The following is a 22,589-nucleotide window of genomic DNA, read 5'->3' as shown; positions in this document are numbered from 1 at the left end:
TTTCACATTTCTTTATTATAACAGTTTCCCAGCTTCACCCCTTAAGTGTCGCCAAAGCATCAACAGCTGAAGAAACGTGTGTAAGCCAGCCATGAAGTTGGCGTGTAGCACCACACGTTTCCACAGTCCTTTCACTCTTGATACATCTGAACTTTGTCGTGACAAAGCGCATATGCCACATTTTTGTACGTACGCACTCTTTGTACATGAGGCCCCTGGATTGAGAAGTACTGCTATAAAAGTTACATAGACAGATTTAAGAGTGCAAACTAATTTCCCAGCTTTGGAATCAATAAAAGTATCTAAGTATTCTTTTTATCTTTTTTTTTTTTTTACCTGTGCTGCACCAGGAGACCGAGTGCAGCATTAGGTTGACCAATCGTCCTCTTTTACCCAGACATGTCCTACTTTCAAGTGCTAAAAAAATGCGTTTGGCCGGATGTTCAAAATCGTCCTGGATTTTCCTCTATCTCAGCCTCAAATATATATACATCGGATATGTGTTGTATTTTCACCCCCCACACTTATTTTATCCAGTCTTTAAGACATCAGCAGGAGAGCAAGACGGAGGAGGGAGCTGCAGCAAAGACAAGACATTCAGACTTTTCCTAGTGAGAGGTTTCAACTCCCTCACTTTCTCCACAGTTTTGACGCATACCTTTACGATGCATTCAAGTTATTATTTTATTATTTTGTTAGGGTTTTTATATTGCAAATAGTAAACATTTACAAATGAAGACTTTTGAGTAATACAGAAGTCCCCTCGCTTTTTTTTTTTTTTTAAGGCATAGTTTGAAGAAGATTAAAAAACAAGGGTTTGAGGTATCAGATGTATATGGAACAGTGAACAAAAAAAATGTATAAACATCATATACAAAGTAAAAAACATGGTAATCTATACTGACCGAATTTGAGCTTTGCATCTTGTCATATGCTGTAGTGACTTGAAATACATTTTCATGTAATTTATCCCACCATAGATCTGGGGCTTAACTTTGGTTCATCTGCATTTGTGTATGTGATGCTCAGCTAAAATAATCAAGTTATTAATCAGAAATGCCAAATTACTGTCTTTAAGAAACATTCCATCTTTCACAAAAGACCAGTTCATTGGTTGTATTTAAATATCTTTTTGCTGAAGCCAACTCAGAAAATTGAGCCAGAAAACTTGAAGCCTTTTCACACTAAAGGTGTGTTCTGTTGCTTCTATGTCATTTAAGCAGAATGTACATGAATTGTTTTCCCAGCTGAATTTTTGATGGAGGAAGTAGTTAGATGGATATATTCTATTTAAAAATTTAAAGTTCACTTCTTTTGCCTTAGGTAGAATTGGGTAGGAAAAGATGCATGCAAAGCAGGGAGCTGGAAGCTCACATCAGTTCTGCCTAAAGACAGGTTTTTCTTGTTCTTTTTTTGTGTCCGTGTGTGATGATATATATTTGATTATGTTATTGCTTTTTAGAGGAACAAACACTGAACAGAAAGACACACATTTAGCCCTACACTTTATTTATTCATTGGGTAAAAATAAATGAACAAATAAAAGTTGTTTGATGTTGACAATATAAATTCAGTAAAAATGTCAAAAGATCAGTGCAAAGGCCTCTTTATCTGCAGGCACATTTGTATCTATCTATGGTATAATAAGGCCATAAACACTTCCAGTTAGAATGTTGCACTCAGTTATAAATTATTTATTTATTATGATTTATAAAAGATAAGTTAAATTAGAATTTGTCTGCAGTTTGCGATGCAGTACTAAGAAGAAAGGGAAATCACAATATCCTTTGTATCAAGCTCTATTTGCCCCTGATTAATATATAATGACCAACAATCAGTCAAAAGGGTGACCATGTGTACACTTAAGGATGTCCGGATGTCCAACTACAAGTCAGAAAAGTTTGGGGATGTATCAGCTTGGCATATTAAAAAAAGATCAATCCCCCTGCTCAAAGACAAACCCATGTAAAGCTGCAAGAACCAAAGAAACTATCATCACTCTAAAGTCTTAAAACTAAGTGGAAAGTCTCATTCTAGAGGTTAAAAAGCCTCAGCATGTGGCTTTTTAAAAGTGAGAAGCACATGATTCATGTGGAGAAGAACAACTACAAGATTACCTGCTTTTCATGTGAGACTTGTCGGGGTGAGGCCACAGTTTAAGTCATCTGTGCCTTTGAGTAGCAACTAAGCTAGCTGTTCAGTTTTCCATGCTGGTAAATGCAAAACATTTATTAAAATTAAAATTACCTCAAATATTTAGGTTGACTCTGCTGGGCTTTCTTTCCTTTCACTGTAGACAAAAGGTAGAGTTTAGCTAATGTGTAGCTAATGTGTGTATTATTTTAGTTAACACTCTAATTAGGACTATAAGAACATTTTTATTTTTTAAAAGCAAGGTGTATAAAAAAATTTAGAAAGTCATACACCAGAAATCTTTTACCTATTCTCTTTCTTTCATTCATCCATTTATTATTTGAGTTAATTGTTAGTCCTTGTTATGGTAATATGTAAATGGAATAGCACTTTTCTAGACACATGTTGACCACTCGAAGAACTTTTACGTCACGTCACATTCACCCATTCACACACACTGTCATACAGCACTTTATGTTGTGTGTTGAGGATGAAACCAGGATCCAAGTGCGGCCACAGAGTGGCGTATAAGCGAAAAGGTTTATTGTTATCAGCTGGTGGAGGGAAGAGATTGGAGATGAGCAGTGGAATGAGGAGGGTGTGGCAGGATTATAAACAGGCTGAAGGAAATGACCGACATACAGAATGCCGAAATGGTCAAGTGCTGTTACTACTGGGTAAACCAACAATCTGTCGATGACTGGAAAGCCAGGCTGGTCTAAATACTGCTGCTGATTACTGATGAGGAGCAGGTGACGATCCTTATTGCCGGGGAAACAGACACACCCACCGCAGCCACACACCAGAGCAGGGACATGGCCCACAACATTTTATTGTTATATACTAAGTCCTTTCTACTATCACACACATTGATATGCCAGTAGATACATCGGGAGGCAACATGAAGTTCAGTGTCTCATCCATGGACACTTTGGCATGGAGTCAGGAGAAGCCTGGAATCGATCCACCAACTTTCTGGTTGGTAGACGACTAAATACTGTATATTCAGAGCACCTCGTGGGCCTGCCTCATTGCTGTATTATTCATCTAGATTTTACTTAGGTTTTAAAAATAGACTGAGGCTTTTTTTCTGATACTTCAAATTTAACTTTTTATATACTATCAGTCATATTAACATATGTAAAATCTAAACAGCACAGGTTCTGGTGAAAAAACTGAGGTTCTCCTGAATTATGCATCTTATTTAGTCCCGCTGCAGGTCTAGATGTTCCTTGATAAGAGACTGGTTTATTGCATAACTTCTTGGTTCCAGCGTTATCATCACACCTGTTGAAAGTCCACAGCCGAGGTGCTGTATTGACTGTCAGTTGCTGGTGATCATGTCTTGTTTAGTACACTAACAAATTATTTCCTCTACCCTTTTTTTATGTGGTAAAGATGAAGCATTTTCCTGTATAGAAAAGTTGTCATTAATTAAAACTATATATGTAAAAGGGGGAATGACCAAGTATTGAAGACCTTTATTGAGTACTCAGTTGATTCGCCTCGGGTAAGATGTGGCAGGCTTTCGCGTCTAGATTTTAGGGTTTATTTTATCATCCTACCTCACAGATGCTCTTAGGCTCTATCAGGTTGGATGTTTTCTTTTTTCAAGAGGTGTTCAATTTGGATTCTGTCCAAACCTCTGAAGGACAACTACAGAGTTGTCTTGACTATTTTCTTAGGGAAGTTTCTTCAGAAGTTTTTTCTATCCCCTGACATATTTGGAACTTATCCAGAGTGAACACAGGGTTCTTTCTGGGTCACAAAGGCCCTTCTACAACAGTGCAATGAGCACACTCATGGTTGATGTATGCATCACAAAGCTGCTTCGAGCATTAAGTTTGATGTGAAGTCACATTTTGTTTACATTGAAACAACCAGCCATGTCAGACAACTAGAAGTAATTTAGAAAATCTAGTTATTGTAGTTGTTTGATCATCAGATTCAATGAAGTGTTTAAAACAGTTATTATACATGATTTGCACAAAACAAACTTTTTAATCAAACTATTTGTATCTCACAAACAGGTTTTATAGTTTGATCACTGTCAGTATTATTACAGAATTATGTCCTGGAAACAAATTGACCTGGTTTGTCTTCCCTCACATGTGCCAGGCTCCCCATTTGCCAATGGAAAGATGCATCTGCACAGCTCAGTAAAGCGGAAGCTGGCTGAGGAGAAAGGCTACGTGTTTGACAAGAGGCTCAGGTACAACGTGCGACAGAATGAGAGCAACTGCCGATTCCGGGACATTGTGGTCAGGAAAGAGGAGGGCTTCACGCATGTCCTGCTTTCCAGCCAAACAACAGACAACAACGCTCTTACCCCAGAGGTGAGGACAGGAATGTACACAAACCTTTTTCCTTTTCATTAGCTTATGTCTGTTTGGCCCTTTTGTGTTTCACTGGTATGTAAGAATGCATCAAGACCACCTGTTAAATTAGATTGGATATTATCCTAGTCTTGTTCACATGGAGCTTTGTTAGAGAAGAACAAATTATATTTCCCCAGTAACTGCTGTAGAGATGCCTTCGAGCTATCCACTAACTACTGTTTCAAAAATAAAGTGGTTTTATGGGACAGCTGCCAGGTTTGACAGTGTCAGCTGTTTAAATCTAACATCACCACTTCTGAAAAAGTAATAGTTTCCACTAAAATGCCTGCTGAAAAACAGGGCTTCACAAGTTTAGTAATTTGGAGCAAAGTGCATTCAATTTAGTGTTTAATGACATCTGTTGCTACACAGAAAAGATATTCTGTTGCAAGTTCATAGAAAAGAGCCTTATAGACTTATTCTTCAAGCAAGCTGCAGATAATTCTGGATGCTTTCAAATTCTTGCTCCATAAGCATTATATGTTATATTTCTTATGACTATTTAATTCTTTAATGTGTGTGACAGTGAATGAGTAAAAGAAATTATGTGCAGTTTACATTTATAGATTTATGAAATGTGGAAAAGGTACAGTACGAAAGAAGCTCTTAAAACTTGTTTTCTGAGACTGCAATCCTACATAACAAAAAGTTCTTGTTAAATAAATAATGCACTGCACACACTGAGCTGGGTTTCACTATTTTTAGAAGTATTTCTGTTTGGATCTGATGTTCCAACTGTGTCTAGTCTACAGGCATTTAGGAGGCATAATCTGCACCACGCTATGCTCACTGGCTTTTGCAGCGTATTCTCATTGGCTCCTTAGCGATTTGCTGATCACCTGCTAACTTCTTGTCAGTTAAATTTGTTCTGAAAAATCAACATTAAGAAGCAGATCTCATGGTTTGTTCTGATTGCAGAAGTTGCTGTCAGACCTGACATCTGTCATAATGACAATTTGTCACAGTTTCCCAAATTTAAGGATAAGCATTAAGTTTTGTGTATTTAAAATGTAAATGTTTTCCATTAAAAAACAATAATAATAGGAGCATGGAGTTTTCTATTAGCTATTTTCAGTGAAAAAAAACATCACATAAACAAAATTATCACAAGGTGGCACAACTTTATCAGATGAGATATGTTGGCATTTCTATTCTAGATTAATAAATTAATTTATCATTTATTAAGCTGTATCTTTTTTTTCAGCCTTCTGGGTAAAGTGTTGGTGATTGCTTGAAACTACAAAAGTTGGTGGGAAATCTAGAAGAAACTGCATATTTTTCAATGCAAGATTGTTTTGTGCTTCATTTTAATGTTAAAATATCAATGTTTTATTGTTATGCAAGGTTGGGTGAGAGTGACCTGACGTGACACATACAAGAAAAACTTACTTGTATTAGTATTGTTGCAGGTCAGTGCGAGGCATTGAGGTATTTCATCGCTTTAGTAGCTACCAGCATCCATCTGCGCTGATACTTACCAATTAACATGAAACAAGTTGATCTGCAACACTAGTGATGTGAACAGTTTACAGTTTATTCAGTTTGCTCAGTTTTAGGAAAAACATGGCAGCAAATGTTAATGTAGCCCTTAACATATGGGTTATCCCTTATCAGTGTGAGTATAGACATTCTTCTTAGCTCACCTCAGTTCTTCTGTGGTAATTTACACATCCCAAACAGAGTTGACTCCACACTTCATACACAAAGCAATTCAGCATAAAGTTATCAGCTGAGACAAGTTATAAGCTAAATCCAAAAAGAAGTAAATAGGTCATGTACACTACATTGGTAAAATAAATAGGCCATCATGCATCATGCCAAGGAGCAGGGCGTTATTGAAGTGTTCCAACGTACGCTACTTCTAGTGAGTGAATGCATGGGCATTTGAAGCAAAGCATTTGTTTGTTCGCTAGGTTTTGCTGTTGTAAATTTCCCCTCATAGTTTTTCTTCTGTTGGCTTCTGGGCAGAATAGACACTATGGTGGCTGATGTCCCATCTATTGGTACGAAGTAGTAATAACAGGAAAATACAGACCACCTGTGTGTGTAACTGCATTTCCAGATGTCATATAGAGGCTCTCTGCTCTGAATTGTCCCAAACTGTGATGATTTACTTATTGAACTAGTTCCTTCTTCAGAAATGCACCAGCCTGTGTTTCGATGCTCATGTCCACACTGTAGTTGGCAACAAGCTGGTTAAGATAGTTAAACTTTCCATAGATATACTGAATAACCAACAGCTTTCTACTGTTGTACACTAGCCATATTTTTACAAAAGTATTTATGCAAACACAACATATATAATGGAACACGCCATATGACTTATACAAACTATATCATTTGATTATACTATGGATGCATTAGTCATGCAGGGAATTATAGTTTTGGAGAAAAAGTCTCATTTTTCCTGCTTTAACAGATTTCTTAGAGGTTGGTTAACATAACTGGGTTGACTGGAGATAATCTCATGCCACCCCCCCCCCCCCCCAAGCAGGATTTTCTTCTACTCAAAAGGTAGGCTGTGTCTCAGATCTTCTGTACAGGGATGTTCTGGCTTTGACACATTGTTATGGGCAAGGAAGTCTGTACCTCACAGGCACTCAAGTGGCCTAAACTGTGTGTGCGTGTGTGTACTTTCATGTGTGACAGTAAGCCCGTAAGCTGTGGGCTTATCAAACAGCTCGGATAGCTCCTTACTTGTATCTCAGTCTTTGATGCTGCAGGAACAAGAGAGTCTGTGAATGTGCTTGCTAAATGGCTGAGGCTGAAAAAATCCTAAGAAATATCCCAGTACATTTTATTCCAACCATGTCTTTAAGTGTAAATGTCCTCAAAGCTTTCCACTGGCCTTTCTGTCACCCTCCTGTCCCCAACTCACTGTAGCGTTCTCCTATTATATAACCAAATGTGTTTAATCATTCTTGCATTATTTTTTTATGCATCAGTATTCTGACAGATACTAGTGAACATTTTTTATTTTATAAAGAATTATCTAAATGTATTTGAAAAAAGCCTAAACCAAAGTGCCGTTTTTTGTTTTAAAAGAAAAAACAAAAAAAACAGCAATCTCTCATACCAACATTTGAAGGTGGAGGGGTGATTTTAAAACCTGTGGTCAAGCCTTAACAGAGCTGTGCATAAATAAATATCCAGAAACTTTAACTGAAACAACAATGCAAACAAGAGCAGACCAAAATTCTTCCACAAAAATAATATCATGCAAAAACTGTAGCTTCACTGTTGCTTAAGATGGATTTACAAGCTACTAAATCATTGGGTGTACTTAGTTTTTCCACACACTTTACTAAATGAATAATAACAGTGTAATATGCCATGTTGCTGTTCTTCATGTGAGTTTGTTTTTGCCTCTTTTCAAGACCTGGTATGGACCAAATGATTAGTATTTTTTGTTACGTCTTCAAAGGTAAGACCTGAAAATTGAAAGCAGGTGACTTTCCTCTTACCATGACTGTTGACCAGGATTTCTTTGCAATATATAGTACAGTTTTAGACCACATTTGAAAAAAACTGTTAAAATGCTTTAACAGGGCTTAAAGTAGCCTATTCCGGCACCGTGCCGGATCTCCGGCTTTTCACTATGATTCAGGAAAAAAAAACTATGGATATAGTGGTTGAGACTCCGAATTGGCTCTGAATTGTAGAAAATTAATTAAACAATGAACAATGTTAAAGTTGGAAATTACACATATTCATCTTCGAAAATAAGCAGAAATTGCTGCTGCATATGTTTTCAGTGTTCAGCAAATAGTGGCATATGCCACACTTCGTTTTTCTACGCCGAGTTGACCTGTAGCGTGAACGTTATCTCCGAGTGGTCTTGAACGCAGCATCCAAGCCGATGATTGTTTCGCTGAAATCAGAAAAAAGGAGAGTAAATTCATGAAGCCAGGGAAAGACGTCCTAATTGACAACGGCCTTAGAACCAAATGGCGCTGGGCATGGATAGAAGAAGGGGTGGAGACGACAAGCTTTTTGGGAGCTGGTGCCAGAAACTAAGAAGGCCAGGTAGGCCTACTTGTTTCTGTGTTGTGCTCGAAGAAGCTGGTGTATGCAACTAGTGGCAAAAAAAAAAGTTCTATGACGCCACGAAGGAGACCCCGGCAGCAGTTCGCGCTCTCCCAACATATAAGTCGTTTGCAGGGAGCAACAGCCACAGCTGACGTAGCGGCCCCGGTGACTGATCCATGTTAAAAAGGAGAGGAGTCAAAGCCCAAGCAAAAAAGAAAGATTAAATAGAACAGGAAAGAAAAACGTGTCAGTGAGCTGTGGTGATTGCACTGGAGGCTTCAGTTTAGCAGTTCTCAGTTTCTGAAGTAAACTGTTTTTATTTTCTATCCATTTCTTATGCAGTTTAATCAGGTCTTGGAGCACTTTAACCTTTTTGTTGCTGTTGTTAATTGAACTGACTTGTAGTTTAGTGTATTAAATTGCATTTGTTTATTTTGTATTTTCTATAACCTAATTTGATATTGTTTTGAACAAAACGATGGAAATGTTGCAATTTAAAATTACAATGTTACCTAAAGTTCACTGTTTTTTTATGAGTTCCCCTTTACGAAATTAAATGATTGCTAAATTAATTATTTAAATTAATTAGCCTGACTAAGTTTCACATGTCCTTATAACATTACTACCTTTACTTTCTAAAATTCACATTTGAAATGTAGGTTATATTATGCCCTGCCAAGCACAAAGCCAAACGTTGTTTGCCTATAGTGTGTATGCATCAGATCCACTGCTCCTCCGCTCACTGGAAAAAAGTTCAGGCTCAGGATTTTTTTTTTTTTTATTTTAAGCCCTGGCTTTAATAACCTGTAAAAATTTAACAAAATTACCACATAACACCTTGTTTTGAATATACTACTTTGAACAGCATTGCCTTATAGCGCTTTAGATAAAATGTAGCTGCTACCAAGCTCTTACTTTTCAACATAATATCTAAATTAAGCATCTAAATGCAAATAGACACATAATAATGCTATATTTGCCATCATATAAGCATGAACCTGCAATGGTTTTCATCTTTTTGAGTATTTTTACATAAGTGTGGAAATGGTTTTGCTCAAAATTGAGCCTTTTCAACATGTGTATGGTGTCAAAATTAATTAGATACAGAGCAGATCAAATATAATCATCTTCAATATTTTGTAGGAAATCCTCTGTAGTAAACAGCAGGCACTTCTTATGAAACTCTGATGCTCTTTTAAGTTTTCACAGACTCCCTCTGCTTCAGAAGTATGATGTGCAGAGATCCAGCAAACTGCAAACAACTCTGTCTGCACATTGTGGAGCACATCATTGTCTACACATGATCCTGAAGCTCCTCCATCTTCTCTGAGCTAAAGCTAATTTAAAATAAACTGAGGCAAAGTGGAAAACTGTTTGGTGTTCAGACAAATCCAAATTTGAAAACCATTTTGGAAATCATGGACATCCCAACCTCCAGATTAAAGATAGGAACTTATCAGTGTTCAGTTTAAACCTTCATGAATGATGGTATGGGGTTAAATTAGTGCCTGTGGAATCTGGGAAGACACTATCAATGCAGAAAAGGTATATACATGTTTTAAAGCAGCATTTGCCTCTATCTAGAAGCATCTACGCTTCTATCTCCTTCAGAGCAGGTCTTGCATATTTCAGAAAGGCAATGCTGAAAATGTGGTAGCGAAGTCCCAAAACTGTTGAGCAGCTCGATTCCCATATCTGGCAAGAATGGGACAACCTTCATCACCTAAAGCAGTTCAGAAGAAGTTCATTATTTTGAATCAGGTGTGTTGGAGTAGGAACATATCTAAAACATGCAGGGCTGTGGGTCCTGAGGACCTGGATTGAGAAACACTGAGCTAAAAGTTCAGCAGCTGCTCTTCTCGGTTCCCAGGTGTTAACAGATTATTATGTGATAAAAGAAGAGAGGATTCTAGAGGTAAACATTGCCTGTCTCAACTAGATATGCGGCTACCATTCAAGATAAACCATTGTAAAGCTAATTTATCATGAAAGAATAAAATGTTGCATTGTAAACATTTGATTTTACATGTATTCTATTGTGAATATTTTATTTATTTACAGTGTATGATGTGCAAATCACTGCATTCTGCTTTTATTTAGAAATTACACAGGATGTCAACTTTTTTGGAACTGGAGGAGTAGTTGATAACACATTTATTTATTTTCACAACATCCTCAAGATTGCTGCTGACTGCACACAAATGTCACATTGACTGCTCTTTTTTTTTTTCTTGCATCTGTCCAAATTTGCTTAACATATGTGAGCAGGATTTCAATACGTCTTCCTGAAACAGCATCATTGGCTCTCACACACAGATTTCATCACTCCTGAGGATATTACACAGTCAGATTAATCTCCTAGAGATGTATCCTATCTCTAAATATTACCCTTACATCTGTAAGATAGATTGATCAGTTTGTTAAATTAGTGTTTGGATTACCTGCTTCTGGTACTTCTAGAGAGAGACGAGTCACTATAACGGTACTGTTTGAAAAGATTTATGTCCCCACAAAATGGGTAAAACAAGTGCACACACAAAATGCACATCCATTTAAAACTGGGGACAGATTATGTGCTTGATCAGACATAGAGAATTAAGTTCACTTTGAGGTTGAATGATTAATATGGGTCAAGGGTGATAATCTGATTAAAATGCTGAAACAGTGTGTGCTGATTGACTGTAGACAGTGGTGTGGCGGTGTGGGTGGGGGCTGGGCCTTTCAGAGAATTTCTTATCAGATCTGACTGGGTCGGCTACCTCTTCCATCCTGAGTGCACAAGACACAGGCCAAACACTCGCCTTTTTATGTCTAATGTTGCATATTTGGCTTTAACTGGCAGGAAACTTCTCTCTCTTTACAGACATATTGATTCCATTTGTTGAAATGTTTTACTCCAGTGTACTCAACTGAGGCCTGTTTGTTTTTTTTTACATTCATTTTTGTTTTCATTTTTTCTTGTAAATTGAGCAATAAATTTGGAACATTTTATTTTATTTAGAGATTTAAAGTGTGTGGGCGAGCTGGTGCTGTCAGCATAGTTAAGTCAGATGGTGCTGGCTAGCAGGCTGTCAAAGAAACGAGCTGCTCAGCAAATTGACATGTAAATATCTACTCACACTCTCACCCCACTCAGACAGACATCAAAAAGCTAGAAGTAAAGTCTTTGCTTTCTAGTTTAATTCACATCCTGAAGTGGAGATGTCATGGGTGAAACCATTTATGATTTAATGGTAAGACAGAGAAATTATAACTAAATATAACAATGTCAATTCCCACACTAAGGATACAAAATCTAAGATTAAACTTTTTCTTCCCTGCATTTCCTTGTCTTTTAGGTAAGATAAGAATGTGAGTCTCACCTGGGCCCAAACTTTCTAGTCCATCAACAATTTATTTGGCATTGTGACATAACAGTGATTTCCAGTTTGAAAAAGCAATCGACCGAAGAGCACCGCAGGAGGATTAACAGCTAATGTGCTGCAGGGGGAAGGACTGCTGTCAATCTGTTCTCAAGTGTTGTCAAGTTGTGCACTGGGTCAAGTGGAGGCAGTGGATGAATTCCACTTGATGTGGTGCTGCAAAGAGCTGACTTGATGTGATAAGTAATGGTCTTGAAGCAACACATACTGGTTGGAATTGGTTGACTTATCACTTGAGCTGCATCATCGAGTCACATTATTAAAAAAAAAAAAAAAAAAAACCTTGTGGGAACTTCAGCTGGGCTAGGTCATTGGCTGCAGTCGCTGTCTTCTGGATGCACCAGCTGCTTACCACTTCTGTCATAGTACATCAATTTCCTGAGTGGCTGAAGGCTTCACTAATGATGTTTTATACTAGGAACTTTAGCTGTAGTTATTTCCAATGTTGGCCTCTCCCAAAGAGGAGGGAATTTATTTGTTCTCCTTTTTTTTTTGCAGCTCATTTTCCATTAAGCTGTAAAAAAATGGCTCAGTTCAACTTACTGTAATGTCACTGTTAAAGAAGTAATACCCTTGAGGGGCGAAATTGTATTTATTGCTTTGTCTTTTTTGTGGTTCTGCAGAAAACAAAGAAACCATGCAGTCTCTAAGAGTAAGTGTTGCTTGAGCAGATAATGAGATGAGATCCCTCACTGCCACAGGTTGACTCAGCTACAGCCTTCAGTACCACCTTTGAAGTCGCTGGCAGTTTTTGCTCACAGCAAATCAGCCACTGTCAAAGTCATAAACTAGTGTTACCAATTTGTAACTGAACATGGAAAGTTAAGTCACGAGTTGACCATTCTCTCTGAAATCAGGCAAGTAATACACATTTGCCTTGTTCTCCACAGATCATGAAAGAAGTTTGTCGCGCTTTGGGCAATGCAGCTGCAGATGATAGTAAGTTATTGCTGCTCAGTTCTGTGGGGACTGTCTTCTGCAGCGGCCTGGAGCCATCTTACCTAATAGGGCGTCTGTCTACTGACCGCAGAAAAGAGAGCAGCCGCATCGCAGATGCTGTACGGTAAGAGGAAATCTATCCACTATAGAACCTGACAATTTTTATCACATGCTATTAGAGTCTAGACGGAGTCTGCACTGATCTTTCTGTGACCCCTTTAGAGACTTTGTTTTGGCATTCATCCACTTCAAGAAGCCCATTGTGGTGGCAATAAATGGACCTGCCCTGGGCTTGGGGGCATCCATCCTGCCACTGTGTGATGTGGTGTGGGCCAGTGAGAGGGCCTGGTTCCAAACACCATGTGCAGGCCTCCACCTCACCCCGTCTGGATGTTCCTCATACACATTCCCACAAATCCTGGGTGTTGCTCTGGTAGGTCCCTGGGAAAAAAAGGCTTTTCCAGACTTTTTGAAAAGTCCACTTGATTTATTTGACACTTTTTTCTAACCACCTGGACACTGGTTGTCACCCAAAACAAACATTAGAATTGCATGACATACTATGTATTTCCCTTCAATGCAGGCTAATGAAATGCTGTTCTGTGGAAGAAAATTAACAGCACAAGAAGCGTGCAGTCGAGGTCTGGTGTCACAAGTGTTCTGGCCAACCACATTTAACCAAGAAGTGATGCTGCGCGTGAAGGAAATGGCATCATGCAATGCAGTGGTAGGTCCTGATCTAAACAATCCAAAGGGCAAATCTATCAGCTGAATATAACCAAATGAGTCTTTCATCTATGTGTCTGTGTTTTCGAAAGGTTTTAGAAGAATCCAAGTGCTTGGTGAGGAGCATCCTCATGCCTGTCCTGGAAGAAGTAAATGAGAAAGAGTGTCAGATGCTGAAGCAGCTGTGGTGTTCAACCAAAGGACTGGAGGCACTCTTCAGTTACCTTCAGAATAAAACACATGAAAAGTAACCATCCACACCCAGGAGGTTAGAGGTGACTGGTGTGTGTCAGAGGCTGCCTGAAGGGGGACATCCAGGGCAACAGCACCATGATGTCAAACTGCACTGAGGGCCCTTTTTTCCATTCATCAGATAGGAGGATTTTCTGGAGCTCTGTTTGCTTACATCTCTAAGAACCGGGAAAATTCCTTCATGATCATCTTTTGTAAAACGTCTTTTTGTGAGACTTGCTGTCCAGATATGCATTGTCTGTACTTACAGTCAAACATTGAAGGGACGAATGTGCATTGCTTCAGAGCAGGGAGTCTTTCTGTACTGTCATAAGGATGTATGCAATTAATTTATGTCTGACTGCACATGATAAAATCATAATATATCAATATATATTTAAGTGTGTAAATTAATTTCTTCATGTACATAAGAATATTTTTCAAAACTTTCTTTTAGTTGCTTATTGTCTGCAGCTGAAGTGTAAACCAAAGTTTTGCATGAAGCCACTGTTGTTGCTCATGCACATTCGCTCCCCTCTGTATGGCCTGAAGAAAACCTTCCTCAGAGGCTTATACATGATTGTGAATCAGATTCAATGACTACTTTTGTGTTATTGTCATTGTAAGACCATAGAACACTGATATTTTGAAGAAAATAGAACTTTGTTTTTCATTGCATAGCTCATTCCTCTCACCATAATGTCGTTAATACATGGAAGAGACGTTTTCTTTTTCACTGAATTTATTAATCAAGATTAAAGCTGTCTTAGGATTTTGCTGAAAGACAAGCAATGGAATAATTATATCGTTAACATCCCTCTGCCTTAATTTTTTTCATCTGCAGCAAAACAGACAAAGGTACAAATTCTCTTTTATGTATGCTAATGGGCTATCTTTGAGGGTTTTTTTTTTTATTATTATTTGTTATTTTATTTTATATTTCCAGGGCAGACTTGTAAGATGCAAGAAGAATTCTTTTAAATGTGGGGACATGACATTAAATACAAAACAAAAGAAAGAAAAATAAGTAAATAAAACTGTCAGCACATAGCAAGAAAAAGTATAGCACAGTATTGTCCCACTTTATTGGAGAGACACATACAGTTGTAGCATCACATGTAATGCTCTGATGGTCTATACATGTAACACAACTTGCATTTAGCAGCACAGATATTTATTCAGTGAAATGTGAATGTTAGGTTGAGGGGAAAAAAGTCAACTTGATTATTTTACTGCTGATACCTGACACATAAGAAGAAGAAGATGATAGCTTGGTCCTCAAAGGTCAGTGAAAATCATGGAAATTAAAAATGAATGTTTCTCGAGTCAAACTTGTCCTTTATCTGCATGTGATCATTCTAGGTTTCATGAAAGTTTATATTTTGCAGTGTGTACTATATTTAGGGATCTATTTTGTTTTACCAAAATGTAAATGTGTGTCGGTCTGTGTAAACTGTTTTGTAGGACTCGTCCATTTTACAGTGAAGAATTCTGTATAAATATATGTACAATGTTGACTGCTCTCTGTAACTAACTGCATGTAAATATATTGTATAAATGTGTTGCCTGTGTGAAACCCTTGTGCTTCAGGGTAGGTTTTCTACCAGCATTGTAAGTATTGTCAGAAATGTTGCAGTTTATTTTTGTATTTATTTGAGATAACCATTTGATTTTGTAGTGCCACGTGGTTTCCTTTGCTTCACAGGCACCGCAACACTTCACCAGTCTTTATAAATTGTCCTTTTAAAAATTTCTGATGGGTAATTGAGTTCGTAAAGAAAAAAGCATAATTATAGTGACTTTTTCTATTTGAATGTTTGCCCTTTTAATATTATCAAATGCAAATGATCAAAGGCATGTTATTTTAATGTATACTAATTTCACTGTTCTTTATAGGTATGACTGGATTGATTAAAAGAAAAAAAATGTATCTGGAACATAGGAGACTGTTATTGCACCATATTGCTGCTTACAAATCATCAGTTTCATATGTGGTTATACATTACTGAAAGGATTAATGGTATAATGAAGCCTTTTTCTTTTTGAATTTTCAGCTATTAGTTAGTGGACTAAATTACAAAACAAACTGATATAATTTTATCCAAATTTTAAAATTGCCACACTGTGGAAATTATACTGACAAAATCTGAACTGCCATGTTGTGAAGTGTGTGAAGAAACTTTTTGACATGTCTTGATGAAAGCCAGATGCTTTTTGTTTTGTTTTCTGTGATATCCCAGCATTCACTCTGTTTGATTGCTCCACTGGCTGTAAACAACAGTTAATTTTCTCAGTTCCTGCTTTGCTAGAGAGCCCAGAGATGAAGTGAGAAGGAAGTGTGTGATGTGACTACTGTGCTGCATCAGTGAATGCAAATCACTCAGGCCTGTTGGGTGTAGTCACACTGATCCTCCGAGACAGGGGGCTTTATGTATTTATTCATTTATTTATTTTTGTTGTGTAAAATATGTCACCTCAAATAGAAAAAGCCTCTATTGAATTGTTGTTGCTCTTTTAAACTTTGGATCCAAATTCCCATCACAGCATGTATGAAGTGATGGATGATACAAATTCAAGTGTATCAGTAATGACTGTGAGAGAATCTTATTCCTTTTTTTTTTTTTTTGTGGTTGTGTTTATTTTCCTTCACCATGTCATGTGTTTCATCATTCAGTCTTTTTTCCCTCTACCTGTCTCAAAGCACACAGAGGTGCATCAAAATTTAAATATCTGTTAAAGATTAATTCATACCTTGTGATTGGTAGAATGAGTGAGCTGCTCAAATAAACCGTTCTTCCACCATGTTTTTTTATTTATATTTCTCACAGCCCAAGCATGCCTTTGCTTTAAGTTGTTTTTGCTTATTGGTGCATTACTGCCACCTTCTGCTCTGGAGTGTGGATGAGTCCTCACACACAACAACTTACTTGAAACTCACCTTTAACTTTGCTAAAAAAAAACTAAGTGCACTACTTTGGGACACTTCTGATGTTCATTTCTGTATTCTTAAAACTTAATATTTCTGTCTGTCATACCTCTTGCAACCCAACACTGCATGCTCCATTACCTCACACAAAAGTGTTGTTTTCTGATTACTTTGTTTTTAAATGCACCATATCCCAGCACAATACTTCTCTATTATTTAAAGGAAAATTAAGATTGCTGTCTCTGTCTCGCTTCCACCATTTGAACCAAATTTGACTAATTATTCCCCCAAATTTCACTATGCTTTGTTGATACCAATTTGTATCTTTTATCTTTGTATCCATCATCTCACCCCCTTGAAGCTGTTACACAGACATTTTACCTGACCCTTTTTTGGTAATTCTTGTATATTCATGTAATTAACAGCAGGACCTAATGTTGTATATCCTGACTGTGTTTGATTATAAAGACATTTCAGCTTCTAGGGCATATATTAACTTCAGTATGTTAATAGCATGCATCTTGTGTAGGTTTTTCCCCACTTTTTATTGTTCCCTTTGATACAACAGCCACATCCATTCTTGTCATGTTTTTAAAGCAATTCCTCATAAATGAAGGATTCCTGGTATCCCTGCTTAATGACCAAATGGATTTGATTGTTTTCTCCCTTTTTATGCTGACTCTGAGTAATTTTCCCTGTTTTCATAGCCAGTTTTGAAGTGCCAGAATATTCCTGAGTGGTTCGGCCACCAGACACAGTGTCGGTGACAGGCTTCTGCCTACAGCTACAACAATCCATTTGATGGAAAGGTGACATTCTGCAAACAGAATGGGAAAATAGTTGTTAATGGTCAACGGCTACCTTAAATCCAAAAATCTAACTGTTGTTTTTTGTGACAACGGTAATGTCTTTTTAACACTACAAGTTGTGACCCAGACAATCTGAAAGCATGCTTCATCAATCCTGCCATTGCTAGGATGTGGTCTCAACATTTAAGAAACTTTACCTCAAGTTTTTTTTTCCCCCAGCCATCAAATGAACAGTAAATACAAGGTAATGTGAGAGAGAGAGAGAGAGAAAAGACCTATAATCTATTTATCAAACCGGAAACCAATTAAAAATATCTGAAAATTGTAACAAGCTAGATCCACTTCTAAAAAAACAGGTTCTTCTTTTGCCAGTGCTCCACCATTCAACTGAGTGTTCAATCCATTAGGCAGTTTTGGGGTTTGCTTTTAGACAGAGAAACCAATAAACTAATGAAAACATGAACTCAACTCAACAAGTCTTGTGCAACGTTATGTACACACATTCATGATGTTTAGACTTTAAAATGCTAAAATAAACCACACTACTACTTTACAAAGACAATAAGTTCCAACTCCTCTGTCTTCAGAGAAAAGCAGATGTGAAAGCTTTTTTAAACAGTCTCATGCTTAATTCAGTGTCCCAATATCTGAATGGGATTAACTCGCAGAGCCAGTGGCAAAGTTGGAGAAACATGCTCTTCAGAAATGCTCCTTGGGCCCGTCTTTCAGTCTCTTTTTCATATCTAGTGCATGCTGCTTGCTACGCTCCCGCTTCTCCAGCCTCTATTTAAAAAGGTAAGGACAAAGAGAAAACATTGATCAAAAGGTTAAACAACAAGGATATGAGCAGTCTTTTTTTTTTCCATTTAGCAAAAAAATTACCTCTTTCTTCAGGCACCGACGCATGGCACGGTCCACATCATTACACGTGCCAAAGAACTTCAGGAAATTGTGCTGATGAAGACATGAAAGAGGATTATATTGTTCAACTTGTTTGTGCAAACGGGACACTGAGACAAAGGATTGTGGAGAGTAACATACCTCTTTGTGGCACTGCTTCAACAGGGTTATTAGTTCATTACACTCATCAGTGTGCAGGTGAGGTGACAAATCCGGGTGCATTATGAGTTAAGGGCTTACTGAACCACTTCAACTGTATTGAAAAGCAACAAACAGAAGCACAGAGAGTATTAATATACGTGTAAAATACCTGCACAACCTCAACATTAAATCTTTCTGATTACTGTGAAAACTGAATAAATCACAACTCGTTTACGAACTACTTTGTGTACAGTTTGTCAACATTGTTGGAGGTTCCTAAAGGATACTAACGCCTCCCCACCCCTCTCCTTCCTGATCTGTCATTGTGATGATGGCGTTTCCAGTGGGCACTTACCTGAAGACACAGAAAAGAGAAACACTGTAACAAAATGTATCACCGTGGCATTACCCATCTACATTTAACGTGAATCCTCAAAATTCATGTGAACCTGAAGGGACCTGATTAGGTTGTGTACCCTCCAACTCAGACTGCTGTTTTACATCCATTAAGTTATTATAAACTATTCTGATGCACCTGAATGTATTTACTTACTGTGTCATCTGAAAGGTTTTCCAACAAACAGCGGTGAAATGTCACGTTAGCTAACTGTGAGGCTTCGGCTAACGTAACGAAGTATTAGTAAATTTCCGTAACCACACAGGAACTACTGAGGTGGGAACTACAACTATACACGTTACTATAAAGCCCTTTTGATTTTTACATAATCCACTGGTCTATTTACAACACCGATTTAAGCTACATGGAGACCAAAAACTTAGAGGACATGCTACCTGTGATTGCGAATGCTTTCGTAACTTTTGAAGGTGGCAATTTGAGTGACAACAAAACCATCCAATCAACGTCCGCGCTTTTATTTAATTCGCCAATAATGTGTTTGATTTGTGGAAGAGGCGGGACTTATAAATACGGACGTATACAGGAAATACGAGATTGTTTACCGCCAGTTATATCCGTCTTTGTTTTCTGGTTCTGTTACGTTGTTTGTACCCCGCCCCTCTTCCTTTAAGGCTTATATACTGTTCATAATTTCTACCTTCACACAAAAATTCTCTCACAGTAAGTGTCTACACCTAATTTAAAACTATATGTCTATTTAGAATGTCCAAATAGTCCATGTCATATGAATAAATACATGGTTAACATAGCCTCATATGTGTCCATCACAGAATGATTTGTGATAAAGTACTTAGTATATACTCTAAAGTGCTGTTTAAATTTGTATGTCATTAGGTAAATGTTGGATGAAGTGTGAAAGAGTTTTGGATGGTCAAATATTACAGTAAAAGTAAGGCAAGGCAGTTTATTTGTATAGCACATATCATGTACAGAACAATTCAAAGTGCTTTACATAGCATTACAGATATTTAGAAATAGTAAAAGGCATCAACACATAATCACAATAAAATAATAAATTACTTTAAAATGATTAAAAGCAAGATAAATAAAAAAAAAAAAAAAGATTTCATGTATAGGCGCATGAGAAAAGAAATGTTTTTACATTTGGTGAAAGTTTCATCTCCACTGGTAGTTTGTTCCACTTGTTTGCAGCAAAACAGCTAAATGCTGTTTCTCCATGTTTAGTCTGGACTCTGGTTTGGACTAGTTGACCAGAGTCTTTGGATCTAAGAGCTCTGCTAGGTTTATAATCTCTGAACATATCACAGACGTATTCTGGACCTAAACCATTCTGGGATTTGTAAACAAGCAGAAGGATTTTAAAATCTATTCTGTGACTGACTGGAAGCCAGTGTAAAGATTTCAAAACTTGTGTGATGTGTTCAGATCTCTTAGTCCTGGTTAAAACTCCAGCAGCAGCGTTTTGGATGAGCTGCAGATGTTTAATGCTCTTTTTAGGAAGCCCTGTTAAAAGACCATTACAGTAATCCAGCCTACTGGAGATGAATGCATGGATGAGTTTCTCTTGGTCTTTCTGGGAAACTAAACTTTTAATTCTGTTGATGTTTCTGAGCTGGTAAAAAGCTTCTTAGTGACAGCTTTGATGTGGCTGCTGAAAGTCAGGTCTGAGTCTATCAACACTCCCAGGTTACGAACTTGGTCGGTGATTTTAAGAGCCTGAGTCTCCAGGTGTTTACCAATGCTGACCCTCTTCTCTTTGCTACCAAACAGAATAATCTCAGTTTTGTCTTCATTTAATTGTAGAAAATTCTCCCTCATCTAGGTGTTTTGTTTATTAATATACAAATGAAGCTCATTACCATCCATTTGGAAGGAACTGGCATGTGTTTTCCATTAATTGCAGCAGTGTCCCTGTTTTACAGATTTTTACATCATCCTCTAAATCACTATCAGCTTCCTCATCGTGAAAGATCACATCAAATGCCTAATGCACACAATGTGTTGCTTCCATGATGTCAGTCACTGAAATGGCTGTTAAGGTACCTTTGTAATATTATGAACGCCCTACCATTAGAGCAATGGATTGTTGTTTTTTATTGCAGGTGTCTGTGTTTGCAGGTGCAAATCTTGTGTCTGTATCATAGGACCCCCTGATTTCTTGATGACTTTTGCTCCCCTTTGGGCCCCACATGTGACCACTCCTTTGCTGTTTTAGTATTTCACAGATCCCCAACATGCTCCTTCAAAGACCAGTGGGGGAAAGGGGGCTAAAGTGTGTCTCTGGAGGAACCAGGCAAATGTGGTGGGAATGCAGACAGTTCTTGTGACAATGTTGAGGACCTTTTGAACTCTGTCACTGTCCTGTAAACAATACACACAAACATGGCCTGTAGGTTTTACAGTTTAAAAATCCTCTAAAACCACTTTTTATTTATTTATTTATGACCCACACTACACACTAGTAGGTCTAAAATCTATCATCATCATCATCTTTATTTATGGTCACAAAGGTCACTTTATTTTATGGTCAATTATTTTTAGGAGATTGTTCTGGACTTCAGAAGAGGCCATACCGAACACCCCCCACTGACCATCAATGGTGCTGCTGTGAAGAGAGTGTGCAGCAACAAGTTCTTGGCGGTGTATATCTGCGAGGACCTGTCCTAGACAGCCATCTGCACATCACTGGTAAAGAAAGCGCAGCGGCGCCTCTACCCCCGCCACAGTATGAAGAGAGTGAGAGCTCCCCTGCCTGTGGTGAGCACCTTTTATCAAGGCACCATTGAGAACATCCTGACCAGTTGTGTCACTGTGTGGTTTGGGAGCTGCACAGAACAGAAAAGAAAAACATTGCAGCACATAGTGAACACAGCAGGGAAGATCATTGGTGTCTCACTTCCCCCTCTCCTGGACATTTATAACACCCACTTCATACACAAAGCAATCAGTATTGTGAGGGACTCCAGCCACCCCTTGCACAGCCTGTTTAGCCTCCTGCCCTCTGGAAGAAGGTACCGGAGCCTCCGGTAAAAGATTAATCACCTGGTTCTGTATTTTGCACTGTAGATTTGCATGCGTATGTGTAGGGTGCATGTGTGTGTGTATATATATATATATATATATATATATATATGTATTAGTTCATTTTTGTTGTTGTTGTTGTTGTTGTTGTTTGCTTTTTTACAGACATACTCTTTTAGATTGCATTTTTTCCTAGTTCACTGTATTTTTCATACCCCGTCTTTTTTTTTCTTCAAATTATTCTTTATATTTTGGCACTGTGGGATGTAGAGAAACAACCTTTTCAATTCCTGTGTGTGTGCTGAGATACTGCATAAAATGACAGTAAAAAAGCTTGAAACTTATGGTAGAACTAAAGTCATACAATTGAAAGTTGTTCACTTTAAAAACTGTATTTAACAGCAGTAAAACTATAGAAATTGTTATGTACAGCTTGCTTAATTTTCTGTTCATATTTTGGGAAGTGTACACTTAATTGTACTACCACTTTTCTCAAGCAGGGCTTGGATGTAAGATGAACTTAAACAGCAGCTTCTCCGCCTGTAGTACTAGAAG

General features: G+C 37.8%; 2 protein-coding genes across 7 annotated transcripts in view; one reads left to right on the top strand and one right to left on the bottom strand.

Annotated features, from left to right (window-relative positions):
- LOC121638749 (chromodomain Y-like protein 2) overlaps positions 1–15,788 on the top strand; it is a 62,449-nt gene extending 46,661 nt beyond the window's left edge. The window contains exons 3-7 of the mRNA XM_041983708.1: positions 4,252–4,469; positions 12,853–13,025; positions 13,124–13,334; positions 13,485–13,628; positions 13,720–15,788. Coding sequence (XP_041839642.1) covers positions 4,252–4,469; positions 12,853–13,025; positions 13,124–13,334; positions 13,485–13,628; positions 13,720–13,878 — 905 coding nt within the window. The 3' untranslated portion in view covers positions 13,879–15,788. The remainder of the gene's footprint in view (positions 1–4,251; positions 4,470–12,852; positions 13,026–13,123; positions 13,335–13,484; positions 13,629–13,719) is intronic.
- Positions 15,789–17,806: 2,018 nt separating this feature from the next.
- On the bottom strand, positions 17,807–19,485 carry cmc2 (C-x(9)-C motif containing 2). 6 transcript variants are annotated; one of them, XM_041983721.1, is made up of 5 exons: positions 19,188–19,466; positions 18,922–18,989; positions 18,635–18,705; positions 18,476–18,547; positions 17,807–18,376 (listed from the first exon to the last, which is right to left on the bottom strand). In XM_041983721.1, the coding sequence occupies exons 2-5, from the start codon at positions 18,956–18,958 to the stop codon at positions 18,293–18,295; spliced, it is 264 nt and encodes an 87-aa protein (XP_041839655.1). In that variant the 5' UTR covers positions 18,959–18,989; positions 19,188–19,466; the 3' UTR covers positions 17,807–18,292. The 6 variants fall into 6 exon arrangements, with proteins under 6 accessions (XP_041839655.1, XP_041839664.1, XP_041839696.1 ...); XM_041983730.1 differs by having other exon boundaries at positions 19,404–19,422; XM_041983762.1 differs by lacking the exon at positions 18,922–18,989 and having other exon boundaries at positions 18,635–18,746; positions 19,404–19,485.
- Between the last annotated feature and the right edge of the window lie 3,104 nt (positions 19,486–22,589).

This window comes from Melanotaenia boesemani, chromosome 1, assembly GCF_017639745.1.
Source record: "Melanotaenia boesemani isolate fMelBoe1 chromosome 1, fMelBoe1.pri, whole genome shotgun sequence".
In the NCBI taxonomy this organism is placed as follows: Eukaryota; Metazoa; Chordata; class Actinopteri; order Atheriniformes; family Melanotaeniidae; genus Melanotaenia; species Melanotaenia boesemani.
The sequence above is the reverse complement of the archived record's forward strand: the minus strand, read 5'-3'. Positions and strand labels throughout refer to the sequence as shown.